At 28.0% G+C, this 16,730-nt stretch overlaps 1 protein-coding gene across 1 annotated transcript; it reads right to left on the reverse strand.

Annotated features, from left to right (window-relative positions):
- Nucleotides 1-2,263: 2,263 nt before the first annotated feature.
- On the reverse strand, nt 2,264-15,482 carry LOC129984508 (hornerin-like). Its single transcript, XM_056094402.1, has 4 exons — nt 15,403-15,482; nt 8,456-10,882; nt 5,720-6,025; nt 2,264-2,467 (listed from the first exon to the last, which is right to left on the reverse strand). The coding sequence occupies exons 1-3, from the start codon at nt 15,409-15,411 to the stop codon at nt 5,750-5,752; spliced, it is 2,712 nt and encodes a 903-aa protein (XP_055950377.1). The 5' UTR covers nt 15,412-15,482; the 3' UTR covers nt 2,264-2,467; nt 5,720-5,749.
- Between the last annotated feature and the right edge of the window lie 1,248 nt (nt 15,483-16,730).

The raw sequence follows: 16,730 nt of genomic DNA on the forward strand, positions 1-16,730 counted from the left end.
ATAATTTTTAGTAAAAAAATTGCATTAAAATTGTGAAAAAAAAAACAACAACAACATTTTTTAATGAAGGGCTAATAACAACCTCCCAAATTTGGTAGAATTTGGCCAAATGTCTGTTCTTGTAGCATTTTGAACTATTTTTTTCACTGTGTATGTCACTATATATTAATCGGACATTATATATTAGCCTATAAATATTATTAAGTTTAAAAATCAAAAAATGGAATAAACACATCTGATGAATTAAAGAATTTTTTGTCAATAATTTCATTACCTTAACACATAGCTTTAGGATATGCCAATAAATTAAATTGATCGAATTTTTGTTGTTTTGTTCAGAATCAGAATTTTCGATGTTTTGTTGATTTCATTCCAAATATTTTTCATCTTAATTTTATACCCTTAATCGATATATTTCGAATTATAAATCATTGAATGATTTTTGTACATTTCCATAATGAATGGGATGGTCAGATCCATAATAAACTTTACACAATTATGCCCATCATAGATATATGGTAAGAAATCAAAACTACGTTATAGAAAATTTGTTAAAATTTTAAAGGCATTGCGAACTGCACACACTCATTTCATCAACATCTATAACTTGTTGACAATCATCAAATGGTCTATTTTTTACATCCTAGTCTATGATGCCAAATATTTTCATCGTTTCTTGTCCTCCATTAACCAATCCATTTTTCAAGAATCCTGGTGCAGATCTTTTTTATTTTCTAAAAAAATATGTGAATTTATCATTGTATCTAAAAGCAATTTTTTTTTTTTGCATGCGAGCTTTATAAAAATTTCGCCACAAGAATATTCATGTAAGTGTTATGTGCTATTTCGTTGTTATTCTCACCGCTAAATTTCTATTTCAACAATTCATTCTTTAGTACAGGTTGGTTAAAATTAAAATGACCCGATTCAGACCCCTCTAGAACCCGTTCTATCAATCGGAATTTGAGGATACTTGGTACGTAAGACTTTAATTTTTTTTAGTTCTTGTACATTTCCAACTTTTAATCTTGAGTTTGCCTTCAAAACTAGATTTTGCTTCAATATGTACAAACAAATAATCCAATCAATAAGACATAATAATGGGCAGGATTTTATTTTTGGCCATTGAAAAAAAAGCGAATACTTCTAGTTCGATTCGAGTAGTTTAACGATTAGTGAGTAGATGAAGATGAGACAAACTTCACAGTTAAATGTAAAATGTTTTTTATGCACTTTTATTTACCTTGATTTTGTTGATGTTTGCAGAAAGGGAATTTTTGTGCTAGAACTTAGAAATTGTTACACTATTCCAACCAATTAGAATACGCTATTTTATCATTTACTTAATATTTTCGATCTCCCTTTTTAATATTTTAATCGTAGGTAGATTGATTTATCTATTAAAATTTTGTTGTAATAATAGTGACGTCATCTGATAGCGGAATCGAAAAAATTTGATTTTAAAAAGTCATAATATGGTGGAATTTCTATATAAACCAATTGAATTTTACTAACTTTTTTATTTGAAATGTTTGTAAAAGTTATATGCATACATAGAGGAACTACTTTATATTCGAATATTTGGATTTTTTTTAACTATATTTCACGATTTTTCGAGTTTCTCACATGTGTCAAAATTCGAATAAAATCAATTAAATTGTTTTCTGCGAAGATTATAACATATGAAAGACCTGAGAAATATATCAATTTCCACAAAATGTCACAGTTGATGTATTTGAAATCTTTAGAAAAATGTGAACATTTTTATCGGAAGTGTATTTTTATTTATCCCTAAAAGGACTGAATACTTTTTTTTACAGTTTAATATATATAGTGAGTTGAGTCAGTCACTGTTTTTGTTCTTTTTTCATAACTTATTACTTGAGGAATTTTTTTTATAATGAACAAATAAAAGTAGAACAATGAACGTATTTAAATCGATATTTAAAAAGATTTGAAAAATTATTTAAATTATTTAGACTGGCTAAATTTAAAATGCTGAGTAAAAATTTGAGTTGTGAAAAGCAAACATATTAAAATATAATTTTTTTAGTATATTTATAATTGTATTATTATAAATGCCTATTTTCTAAATTTTTAAGCAATTTTATTGGAGTTAGATACAATATTAAAAAAATGACCTATTTATGCCCAGTTTTAGAAAAAAAAAAAGAATAAAGTAGCCACTTTGAGTTTTTTTATGCAAGTGCTTAGAAGCAGATCTCTATTAGTTTAATAAAAGATTAAAATAGATATTTTAAAGGAAAACAAACAACATGATATTTATTATTAACAATGATACATACAAGATAAGAACAATCACAAACATAGAATAAATAAAATTCCCGTATATTTGAGTAATAATGTTGATAAAACAGAGCATCCCTTAATGCCATTTGGAAAGCATGAGATATCTGGCAGTAAACCCATGTCTCTTCTTCATTTTTGTCTTTATACACATAACAACCTGGTAAAAAAGTGAGTAAATGTAAAATGTATTTATGGAAAAAAAATATTGCAATAATATAAAAGAATTACATCTTCAAAACAAATTTACAAAAAGCATTGTTACTCTCTCACATAGAAGTACATAGAGAGATTGACTATTAACTATACAGATATAGGGATTTTGATAAATTTTAACGTTAATAAAGTCTCTGAATAAAAAAAAATAAATTTATTTTTCTCTATTGACCTAATTGTTCATGAACAGTATAATTCAAAAATGGAGTAAAAAAAATCTTATTTGGTAGGTGACCTATACACAAAAACTGTACATTTGCATCAAAGTTTTTCACGAAATTTTTTGATGAAAAGCTAAGTTTTTGCTCATTTGCATTTTAATTTGAAAATGACAGTTCCATAATACAACCAGCTAGATGAATGAAATTTGGAAGTTCTCTCATTCCTATTCATTTTAGTTCAAATACCTCAAAATATTGGAATGCTTGAATTCCTCCCACACCCAAATCACAATGACAGCCTGCGCCTTTAAAGAATTGTTATACAGAAATATCTCAGCTTACTAATAATTATTAAATAAACGTATGCTCGGATATCCATTGAATATTCTTAGTAATCTCCCTGTCCCAAAAATTTATTTGGGCTGGACCTCTAACGAACAAAGCATGCGCCACAAATATTCAATCAATCATACTTAACGAAGAGATGATAAATTATGCAGCGTTTAGGGCCTTTCAGAACCCAAAGAGTAAATAATCTTTACACTCAAAATACAGAGAGGTTTCTAATTTTGGATTAACTAGGAGAATCCTATCTGCTTGTATATTCGTGTACTTAGAGCACAATTCAATACGACAAATTGATGAAATAAGTCTGGTGTATGATCATGCATAAGAAGTTGCAAATTTGTTACAAAATTTTAATTTGCTCTGTCGAAAAAAGTGATCTAATATGCATTCTCGACGACTTCACTTTTCAAGGAATACAAAGAAGTAATTTCTTAAAATTTTATAAATATGCAAAAGAAAGTTAGTTGATGGATTTAGCTTGTTTAAAATTAAGTGATAACATTTGAAACAAAATTAGTTTTACCAAAGGCTTCAAAAAGTGGACAAAAATAACTTGAATATTTTTAGTATTTGCAATAAAAACGTTTGCTCAGAGCATTTTCATTTTTTAATGGTCTCGTTGATTTTTTTAAAAAAATGGATATATTTCGAAGAACATAATTTTTCTTAAGTTAAAAATTATTGTTTGATATCGGTTTTCGGAAAATAATGACAAATGTATATTTTTTAATATTTTAATACAAAAGTTGTACCTTAAGTAAATTGCTAGAAATATTTTCAATACACATCTCCAAAAAATTAATATTTATGCAAATTATTATTCGTTTCCAGAGACTTTCACTTTTAATGCATTTAATTTCCATTCTTAATAAATCGCTAATGGCAAAATTAAATGTTTATATTAAATACAATTAAAAGCATCTAAAACATTCATTCGATTATTCATCGACCGAGATAACTCACACTCCAAAATGTAAGATTCTATTTTAATAAAATTCTTTAAAAAAATTTTTGTGTTATCTTTTTAAATTTTAATCATTCTCGCATCATCTTAACATAAATTCAATAAATATGCTTTTAATTATAGTTTTGAAATTGCTTGAAAAATGTAGAATAATTTTTAAGTCAATGAGATAAGAATATTGTAAGAATAATGATGCTCATTAAATATGTAGTATAGAACACTGAAAAATACAGTTATAAAATGATGCATTTCTCTTCAGTTTTTAATGGAAAGTTTTAATTTATTTACATTTTTAAGGACTGGATAACAATGGTTTAAAGACAATAATCATAGAAATAATACTAACGAAAAATATATTAGTGTAACGATTATTCATGCTAAGCATTTAGCTGACGATTATACAAAAATGGGATGTGATGTGTGATTAGATTCGCATTTTCAAGGGTTTGTATCAACTCGCATATAAAAACTAGCCAATAGTCAATGCAGCAATAATCATACTAACGGTGCATTTATGAAACTACTACGTATAAAGATCTTCTACAGACAGTCATACAAAAATGGGATGGAATGTTTGAATACATTCGAATTTTTAAGTACTCAGTAGACGTATAAAAACTAATAGCCTTTATAACGGTAGTCATAGGAGCAATAGCCATACTAATAATAAATATACATATGTAATTATTATCCATACTGAGAATTATACCGACAGCTATACAAAAATGGAATGATATATTTGAATAGATTAGCATTTTTAAAGACTTGTATCAGCAGACATAAAAACACTAGCTAATAGTCATTGCAACAATAGTCATAGGAGTAATAATCATACTAACGATGCAACTATGAAATTACTATCCATATTGAGCTTTATACTGAGAGACATACAAAATTGGGATGGGATGTTTGAGTAAATTCTGATTTTTAAAGACTCACTATCAATCGACGTATAAAAAAAAAGTTAGCTAAAAACTATTATAACAATAGTCACAGGAGAAATAAAAACTACCAATAAATATACTTATGAAACTGTGGTGAAAGCTTATAAGCCAGTTAATAGCTATGCTACACGAGCAATTGCTTTTGTATTATGGTCATGTTACTCGGCTGCAAACCACAAGGCCCCAGGTTCTATCCTCGCCCATACCAATCACCACAAAACTATTATCCATACTAAGTATTATACAGACAGACTATACAAAAATGGAACAGGATGTTTGAATAGATTAGTATTTTTAAGGATTTACATCAACGGAATAAAGATACTAGCTAATATCCATTGTAACAATAGTCGTAGGAGCAATAACTTTATTAACAACATACCTATGAAACTAATAGCATTACTTTTACTTATACTGATAACCGTACAATAAATAACATTTAGCTAATAGCTGTTTTTAGAAAATTTATATTTAATAACACTTATAATAATACTTCTTTAAAAATTAATTAATAAGAAAAAAAACTGGCAATAATATTAGCAATATGTTTCATGTAAAGAATCAATGGCATATCATGTATCATGGAATTGTGCCATTTTAGAATTTGTAACACACACACAAAAAAATAGTAAAATATTTTTCAGAGTTAGTAATTTATCATACATAGACTTAGTATTTTACTATACATAAATATTAATCTATGATAATAGTAAAAAAAATCCCATAATTAAGAAACTATTAATTATTAACTATTACAATGGAAAATAAAAGTCTATTACTCTTTTGGATTTTGGCAGACTAGCATTGAACTAATAATGTGGCTGACTGTTCTGTTCAACTTCAAAATGGACGTCAGCAGGATCTTTGTTTTCTGTTCCAGGTTCGTTGGTCTTTATACTGGACACTTTGAAACCTGCTTTACTGGCTTCGTATTCTACCTGCCTGTACAGGCCATGAGGGTCCTTATAGCCATATCTACCGGTCAGATATCCATTGTCATCCATCTTCTCTTCTCTGTACTGGTCAGCTCCATGTTCGTCATCTTTTATCTCATATTTGAATTCATAGGGCATTGGCTTGGACATCTGCGAATATTATGTAACATTTTGATCAATTAATTTTTAATCAAATGATTTAATTCTTATCAAAAGCATTAAATTTAAATGCAGTAATGATAGAGAAATAAATTGAAATATTTATGAAAAGATTAATTTTATTGAAAAAAATAATACTTATGTGTTATCCATCTAATGAAATAATTAATTAATTGAAGGAAGAATGGTTATATAACTATTTATATTGTAACTAGAAACTATGAGTGAAACATTAAAAAAATGCAAAGGAATTATACTGAGCAAAAGCATTGCTGGATTTCTCAATTTGTATCTTTTTTTTAGTCTGTTATTAATGTTTCTTGAATCATTTTGTTTAATTAATTTTATTTTTAAAAAATGATTGAAATCTTAAATAAAAAGAAAGATTTTAATGCAAAAATGATACAGAAATAAATTGAATTAGTTAAGATAAAAAAACTAAATTTATTGAAAAAAAATAATGTTTATATGTAACATGAATATCAAACGAAATAATTAATTAACTGAATGAAAATGAACAGTTAGATAAACATTTATATTATAACTAAAGACTGTGAGGGAAATATAAATTAATTATACTGAGAAAAAGGAGTGTTGGATTTCTCAATTAATATCCCTTTTTCTTAACTCTGTTATTATATTTTATTGAATTATTTTAATTTTACTTTTAATTTTACTTTCACCTATCTGTATTCTAGGTTTTTTAAAAATATTTTTCACCATTATTAAGCAAAACATTTAAAAGATAAAAAAGATACAGTGAATAGAAATACATTTGTTCTATCATTCGGAGCTTTTATTTTTAAATACAATTTTCAAAAACGATTAATTTTTTGCAGCAGAGTTTCTTAATCATTATTAAAAAATCAATTAGCAACACGTAGAACTATTTTGCAATTGCAACTCTTTTTAGAATTTTTAATCTCTCTATTCAACCTTTATTTTAAAAAAATAATCTATATATTCGAGGTTTTAATAAAATTTTTAAAAATAATTATTTTAAATTGAATATTTCCATCTAAGATTTATAAATGCTAAATTTTAGAATATACATTTTGAATTTGTAATACTATAGAGTTTTAATATGAAAAGAAGATTGAAAAAGGAATTACAATTTTTTGGCAGTTAAATAAAGTTAAATATTTAAAATTATTTCTTTTGGTGACAGCTGGATTGCGACGATTAAAGGTTGTATAAAATACAATAATAATTTTTGGTAACTTACACTTCGTGACCTTCTCAGTAAAATATTTTTATACTTAAAATTTGGTCGAAATGTAACGGGCACTATTTTCAAAAACTTACACCATTTTTTTTTAAATTTTAAAATGATGTAAAAATATTTTTGTATTGCTACAATTTTGGAAGTTCGGGGATAAATAATCAAAAAATTTTCTAAAATTTTAATAAATTTAAATTCCAGTTGAAGTTTTAAAAAAATCACTCAACGGTCCACATTTCCACCTTTCCAAAATTTGTCTGTGCAACCATCAAAAGCTGTAGATCTCCTGCAGATCGCCAACACGTAATTATACACACACATTTCATCGTTATTATTAGTAGAAACAATTGGCAAATTTATAGAACCGATTTCCCAGCTTTAATTATTAGTTTGATTTCACCAATTTTTATTTCATATGAAATTTATGACCTCTAGAATTTTTATCAGTTGCCACTGCTCCTCTCCATCTTCCAATTTCGAAAAATATTGCAAAATGAAATTTTGATAGACATCGAAACTTAAGCAAATGTATTGTTTAGCCAATTTTATTGACCAATTTACTTAGCCAAATTAAAATCGTAACTAACTAATTATAATATTATATGTTCGTTGTGAAAATATAATTTAAAATAGTCTTTTCTTTTGGAGTGAAATGATGTAGTTAATTAAAATCGAACAACATGACAAAATTAATTCTTTTAATGCAGTTGGAGTACAGTTTAATTTACCAACAATTCTTAATTAACTACATAAGTCTTTTGATTTTTTCTTGTTGTCATGTTCTTTTTAATAATATTCAGTTTTGTTCTATTCACGTAAAATTCCATAAAATAAATATTTGTTGTTTAATTTTTTTATATAAAGAACGAACTAAAACTTTCCATGCAATTTCTTCGAATCACTATTAGTTTTTAATGATTATTGTAGGTTATTTTGCTCATAAGAAATTATAAAACATAACTTTCAAAAATTAAAAGAATGTACCGATAATAAAAAACCCCATCAAAATTCATTTGAAAAGAAAGTCAACCTTTTTCTTTGCAAACAAATATTGTGATGATATTTGTAATTCAAAATTTAAAATTTTCATAAATGTTTTGAACTTTGAATTTAAATATTTAATTTACAAATTTTTACGTTTTCAGCAAAAGAAAACGATATGAATAAAGTCAAAGCGGAAATTTTGAATAAATACTTACTTCATATTGATCGTCGGAACCGTATACTTCATGTGATGATGGATTTGCATGCGATCCTGAATTTCCACTTGAACCATATCCTGATCCACTAGAGATATGAGCAGGATCTTGGCCCCCATGTCCTCCTAGAAGGCCTTCATAGCTTATATCTTTTTGCTCAATCTTTGATGGTTTATATTCACTAGATCCGTGACCTGATCCACTGGAGATACCACTAGGACTTCCATGACCTCCTAAATGAGCTTCATATCCTATATCTTTTTGCTCAATCTTCGATGGTTTATATTTATGTGAATCTTCACTAGATCCGTAACCAGATCCGCTGGAGGTACCACTAGGGCTACCGTGTCCTCCTAAATGAGATTCGTATCCTATATCTTTTTGCTCAATTTTTGGTTGTTTATATTTATGTGAGTTTCCATTCGATCCATAACCAGATCCACTTGAGATACCACCAGAGCCTCCATGACCACCTAGAACTGCCTCGTGTCCAATATCTTTCTGCTCAATATGAGATGGCTCGTATTTATGCTGTTCAATGGGAGAACCTGAAGATCCAGATTTATAATTGTTTCCGTGTGAGGCAGTTACTGGCAAATATTTCTTATTACCTTCTGAGGAAGAACTATGCTTATATCCATTAAATCCTCCTTTAACAGAATGACTTTTGGGATAAGAGGGCCTGTGTGCAAATGTGCCACTAGATCCACCATGATTATGAGTATATGATGGTTTGGCATAGTTGTTTCTTATACCATGGTATTCTTTGGGTGCATGGTGACCAGCATCTGAACCACCATAAGCAGGTTTTGGATGGTGTTCAACTTGGTAGTTTGGTTTATGCGGTGTTGGTGGCTTATGATAAGATGGAGAATTTTGTCCATGGTAACCGGATTCTCCAATTGCACTTTTTGGAGAGTAATCATTATCAATGTGCTTTTCCTGACTCAATTTTGGTTGTGAGTAACCCTTTTTCGATTGATGCTCGCTTCTGATCAATGGGACAGTGTAAACTCTGTGTCCTGAACCGGAATTGGGATAACCTGATGGAATTGTTGGTCTAGAATAGCCTGATGAGATACTGCCTCCTAAATGATGTTTAATTCCACTTGTCTTTATGGATTTGGGATAATGTTCCTGTTTTTTAAAGTTATGGGTATTATGATGGTAGCTAGGAGATCCTGAATATGGTGTCAGATGAGAACTATATTGGGGTCCTGAAATAGCATGGTAGCCAGAATTGCTTCTTGGAATTCCGTAACCACTTTGTATATTTTTATAACCAGCACTTTGTCCAATTGGTCCTTCTCCACCTCGTGGATATGTCATGTGTCCTGAGCTATATGTAGAATGTTGATGCGAATGTTTATGTTGGTTGTAATGTCCCGGATGATAACCGTTAAAACTAGATCCACCATGGTTGTAGTGATTGTTGCTTCCTCTGTTTAAACCATGATACCCCAAATTACCGCCGTGACTTTTATAACCTGAATCTTTATGAAGCTGAGGGCCAGGGTAATTTCCATGGCTTTTGACACCATGATGGTAATTTCTACTTGGTTCTACTGAGTGATGTGTTTTAGGAGTATAACTATGATGATTGGATGGGTATTTCTTAGGCCCTTCCCGATAAATTCCATGTGTTTCTGGTTTTTGATAACTTGTTTGCTTGTGTTTGGGGCTCATCTTGTAACTACTTTGACCCTCGTAAGCACTTTTATGACCAGAATATTTAGGTTGTGCTACTGAATCATGATGCTTTTGTTGAACTGGAGCATGTGAACTGTGGGTGTGATGTCCATAATTGTCAGAAGAACCTTTAAAATCTGGTTCTACATGTTTTTGAACTGGTTCTTGTTGTTGATGATGGTAGTGTTTGTTTTCTGTCTGCTTTGGTTCATTTTTCTCTCCAATGCTATGGGAATAATCTCCAGGTTCAGCGGAATCTCTTTTCTGCTCTAATTTCTTTCCATATGATCCTTTGGATGGAGCGCGTTTACCTTGGCTATATCCGCTAGATTTATGTTGTTGTGGCATTCTGCTACCATAGTGATTATTTACAGATTTAACCTCGATTTCTTCTTGGGAGACCTTAGTAGATTCATACGAATGCTTCTTTTGCTTAATATCTGCAGAACTATCTGATCCCTTATAATTACCATGTTTCGTTTTACCTCCGTAATGAGGTGGATGTTTTGGATATGCCTGAACAGATAACTGCTCCAAAGGGGTTCCAATGTCATCTTCCAATACTTGTCTATCATTCTCACCGAATTCAATTGGGATATGAGACTGGACAGCTGGAATCATATAGTGTGGTCTTACTTCATCGACATCAATGAGCCCTAAATTACTATGGTCAATGTCTTCATAAGTGAGAGGAAATGTGGCACATGCTGCACCTAGCAGTGCCGAGAATAAAATGACCTGGAAATAGAAAAAAATAATATTTACTTAACTTTTTTTAACAAGATCTTACATTAAAACATTAAAAAACATTACATATAGTTTGTTAATTGTTATGAACACAACAATGCCAAAAAAAGTAGGACTAGGCATAAGTTGCAATTTCGTGTTAAATTCCTAGACATTCTGTTATAAAACATTGAATAACAATGTTCTCTCAGAATGACATTAAGAGGTCACATAGAGGATATTCAAATTCTTTTCGTGAAAGTTACTTTAATGTAAATATGCTGTTTCTAAATAATAAATGAAGATTTTTATTGCTTTGATCCTATGATCACTCTCTTCAGTTGTTAAATAATTGCTGTCAGTGTTATTCTAAGTCGGAATGACAATAGACTTTAAACAGTAAAAGGTGATAAAAAACATATGGTAATAGGTACATCACCTACTCATACTTTGTATGTGTCCTTTACCTTTTTACTCTGTTTTTCATATAGAGAAGGCAAATAGTACAGTTACATAGGTACATCTTTTATCATATTTGTTACTGGCAATTTTGTAAAGTCATTTCATATAAATTTAATATAAATATTTTTTTATTTGTTCAAAATTTGTACACATTATTAGCACTAAGTTTAAGCTCACACTAATTTTACATGAAGATACTAATATAACATGGTATGTTGAAATCTGGATTGCTATCTCAAATGAAATCACATGAAAACATTTTCAGTCTATCTTTTCCTTTGATGTCATACAAGATTCATAAAGGAAACTATTAAGTAAAATTATCTTGAAGTCATTGTTCTTCATCATAACTTACATAATAAACTTTTTAAATCAAACCTTTCTGAATATATGAATTGCGCTTTACTCGAGAAAAGAATTGCAACTATAAAATTTTAAAAAAATCATGTGATATACTTTTAAACAGTTAAAGATAATTTTTCTTTATTCTTTATAATTAGACCCCCGGGGGGCACCTCGAAATGAGGATGAGATGCTTCCGGCATGGTGGTTGGATCTCGCCACCCTGGAGGGTACACTAATAGGTGGGGGATCTGATTCCTCCCATCGATGACGGGACGTATTTCCTTCGAGGAGGGTTGTACCGTGGCCGGCGACGGCCCTTAGGACTCAACCACAGTTCCCGCCAATGTTGCTGTTGCGGCGGTCCGGGCATTCAGTTTTTATGGTTTAAATCCGTGTGCCTTCGTGGCGGGTTGGAGAGTTAGATGGCTGACTTATTCTTTATAGTTAGAACTACCTTTTCTCTATTTATTTTGGAAATTTTGAGAAATGCCAAGCTTTTAAGAATGAAAATGAGGTCGGTCGTATAAAATTATAGCTGTTTGTTGAAAGCAAACAAGATAATTTAAAAAATGGAATAAGTAATATTAATGAAAATTAGGTACTTGATATTTACACAAAAATTGTTGTTTGATTTCAAATTTCGGACGATGTCCGACAAAAAGATTTCTGTCTTTCGTCCACCCGTCTTCATTGAACACAATTACTAAAAAAAAATAATTAAAAAAGCTGAATGTGATGCTCAAATCCACATCATAATTTTGATCACATTTTTAAAATTATTTAATATCGGTCCATCTATCTATTCGTAAGTGTCATAATGCGATGCTTCACCAATGAACAAGCTATATGAACTTTACACCAAAATTCTATTTCCAAATTTGGATCTCGTCGGCAAATGAATAAAATCTCCAATACGCATACTTAAATTTGTCACTAAACGACGTAGCTAAAAACTAAACAGGTCATATTTGGTAAGGGAAAAGAGAAAGGGAAAGAAGTACCTGACGGAGCAAAATAATTCTGCTGATTGTTCAGTCGAGCTAATAACTTTTAACAGCAGATTAAAAATTCAGCTTTTCGAGCATTTATTAGTCTAAGTAACATTCTACAATTCAATTTTTTTTCGCATGTGTATGTAAACTAATTTATTAAATTAGTTTACATATATATTCTTACTCCTTGATATATAAGTAGAATATCCAATGGTTAAAGAGTGTTACAGTTTTAATAAAACGCCATTTAATCATTTACTAATTTAGAACTAATAAACTTTTTAATAATAGAATAATATTTAAAACAAAACAATTTTTATTTTTATTTAGAACATTCATTACAAATTTAAATGTAACAAGTTTTTAAAAAATCATAAAACGATATAACCATTTGGAGTTGAAAAACATTGAGAGACCGAAGACAAATAAAGTTGCAGACATTATTTTACTAACCACGAAAGATGATTCTTATTGTAAAGATTTTATGTAAGTTTTATGAGATTTTATTATATAATATTTTATTTTCTTCATGTAAATTTTATTATATGACAATCATATTAAATGATACTACTCAATTGGGATAAACGTAACTATTGAAGTAATATAGTGTACAAGCTTTGCATAACCTAAAAATTAAAATAATTTCACAGTACCTCACTAGATGTCTGTATATATGCATGTAATGAGCGGGTATATAAGGAAATGCATGTCCTTTCCCTTCTTTTTCAATATGTCCTTCAAACCATAAATTCAAATCGAAAATAATATTCTTATTTTTTTAAAATAGTACTTAGTAAGTGAAAATGCAACACTATGTCTAAGCAGTGGTTTTAAATATTTCAAAACCAGGTAATATTTTCTGGAGTAGCGAGTAAAAAACTGATGAGAAAATTTCAAAATTTTGGTAATATTGAAGTTCTGAAAGATTTTTTTTTTTTTTTTTTTTTTTTTTTTTTTTTTTTTTTGCACTGGGTTGTGTTATTACGCTAACTTTTAACATTATTATATACTTGTGAGTATAATATTTCTTATTATATTACTTTAGCATGTTTCAATTAAAAAGTTTACAATAATATATGCAACAAATCTTATTCATTAATATACTATTGCACAAAGAAAATTTTTCATTTCATAACTTAGGTTAATTACAATGATTAGTTAAAAAATGTAGGTTATAAAATTATAGGCTTTAGATAAATACGCTGAATTTTATTTTTCCAAAAATGAAAAATAAATTATTATTATTTTCACTCATTAAATGAGGAAAAATGTCTTCATTAAATTTGAAATTATCCACCATCAGTTATTTTTAAGGGGAAAAAATATTTTTCTTTTTGTGTTTCAGATTTCAGCAGATTTGCTCATTTGTGTTCTATTAAACACTTCTAAATTCTGTTATTGTTATAATTTTAAAGAGTTGAAGTATACATAACTGTAAATATATGAATGAAAGAAACTTCAATAATTCACATTATAGACATTATAAAAAACATTTGATTTGCACAGAGTAGTTATCCTAATATTATATACCTATTTCAAATTAAACAAATTTTAGACTTGAAATAAATATAAGAGACAAAGAGAAATAATATTCAAGATTGGACAAAAAAAAAGGCAAAAAAAAAAACAAACAATTGCAGCAATTTGATTTATATAAAATATCACTAAAATTTTAAAATTATCTTCAAATGTCAGAAAAATAGCTGATTATTAATATATAATTTTAAATAAATAGTAGATATTTCTAAAATGCTTTTACATTTTAGAAATTTAGATGATATTTAAATATAACTATTAATGAAAACATTAAAATAATTTAAAATTATGTTAAAATTTTTGCAAATTTTCTGCATTTTGCTTCTGTAATGAAAGTAATAAGAAGTTTTTCTTTTGTGAAATTTCCTGCATACATAATTTCTAATTTAACGTAAAATGGTTTAACTATGCTAATATGCTAAATAATGCTCAAATTAAAAAAAAATGAACGAGATTCATTGTTAAATATCAATTTTTTGAAAAAAATGCCTTATTTTATACTAAAAGTATACGAATAGTGTAATGTTTAATTAACTTTCGACTTTGAAACTACCATTCTTTGAATCTCACTAGAAGTGGCTACAAGTGGGTATCTTGAGAAAGGACATGAAACAAAATATTACATAACATCACTTCCATTCTCTTTCAAACTGAGAACCGCATCCTTATATTTAACCAGAGATGATATTTTGACTATGAAAAATGGCTTTTTATTGTTTAAAAGGAATTTAATGAAAAGCATTATTGTAGCAAAATAATTTTCAATATTCAAATATCAAGTTAAGCTTTTTGCCGCAATAAAGAAAGAGTTTATAAGAAAATTAAGAAATTTTGAAGATCATCAAAATAATTTCAAGGATTTTTTTTATGACTTTGAGTTATCTCTGATAATTCTCATTTAAGAAACATTAATATTTAAATCTCCATTACATTTTTAAATAAAAAATTGGCTAGTACTCTTTGTATGATTGAAAAATTATTTCATTTAAGATTATAGTCTTATTAAAATTCACATTGCGATGTAGTCAAATTAATAAAAAAAAATCATTGTTTAGAATTGTAACTTTTAATAAATTCTATCAAATGCAATAATTCCTCTCACTATGTAGATAAATATTATTTACATGATTTTAAAATATTATCCTGGTAAAAAAAAAACTTATCTAGAGTAAATGTGATTCAAAGAAGAAGCCATACCTTAAACATTCTATCCTCAATGTATAATCCTCAGTTTGTTTCCCCGTTGTTGTCTCACTGATAAGCTAATGAACATTGACTTTCATTTTCAATCGCCTTTGCTTTTATATGCCACTAAGGAACTGATATTAATTTACAGTTTTGTATTTGTATTTTGTTACATAATCTTGTTTTTGCTTTTTGGTGTTGGCATCGGGATGAATGCGTGCAATATTTTCTCGAGGCAAAATACTCTGATTTTTTTTTCTCTTTTTTTTTTTTAAGGAGAAGGTTTCTAGTGAAGATAACCAGGACAAAGAGAAAATATCACCTGAGGGTTTCCATTTGGCAGAGTTGGCGACTTATCGCTCTTTGATCAGCAAATGATTGATTTAAAGTAGCAATTGAGGAAGTAAAATTTTAAGTAGCCGGCTTTTAAATTTCTTTCTTTTTTCTTTTTTTGTTGTTGTTAAGAAGTGAAATCAGCAAAAATTAACGACTCATAAGAGACTAGAAAATTTGTTGTATTTCGATAAAAAATATCTTCCATGTTTGGGAATTAAGTATTTTTTTTTACATCAGAAAAGAAATATTATATATTTAATACATTTTTAATAATATATTCATAAAAATTGGAAAAAAAGTAAAATTATTTATATTTTCAACCGCTTATAAAATTGATATCCTTTTTCAATAGAAATGATACGTAAAGATTAATTACTGATTAATGTTCCAGATTTATAAGGTATTAAAATATATTTCATAAATTTTATAATTTATTTCGTAAATTATTTCATTACATTGTACTGCTTTTAAAAATATGATTGAATTGAAAATAACTTTGAGCTATTTTGAATTCTTTTATTAGAATCAATTATATTAAATCAGATTTTCTTAAAATTAAATTAAATTCTTAATGAGATTTTCTTAAATTTTCTTAAAATTAACTTGATTTATTATAATACTGAAAATTTCTAGTCACTGTTCAAAATGAGTTTTTAAAATTTCCTTTCAAGGTCAATGATTTACAGGAAATTTGCTTTTTTATCGGTAATAGATATTTTTTTGAAAGTTAACTAAATTAATTTGCTTTTCTTATCTGTAGAATATATTTCAATGGTTGTTTTATCAAAACCTTATAGTGTTCTCTAATTGAATTAGCTCAACAATCTCTTAAATAAAATTTTGTTAGAATGGAAATGCCAATGGCATATCTAGCTAATGAAAAAACGTAAGTGCTTTTACAGAGTAAAAACACAAATTACCATTTCAATTAATTTCTGTAAAATTATAGCTCTGTTGAAAAACAATTTAAAATAATTTCAAGCATTAGAATTTTTAGAAAATCA

The sequence above is a fragment of the Argiope bruennichi genome, chromosome 9 (genome assembly GCF_947563725.1).
Source record: "Argiope bruennichi chromosome 9, qqArgBrue1.1, whole genome shotgun sequence".
In the NCBI taxonomy this organism is placed as follows: Eukaryota; Metazoa; Arthropoda; class Arachnida; order Araneae; family Araneidae; genus Argiope; species Argiope bruennichi.

Bases quoted from the DNA above. Each gene is read 5' to 3' on its own strand.
- LOC129984508 (XM_056094402.1), bottom strand. The intron at 6,026-8,455 runs GTAAGTATTTAT...TAATATTCGCAG, and splicing joins GTTCCGACGATCAATATGAA to ATGTCCAAGCCAATGCCCTA.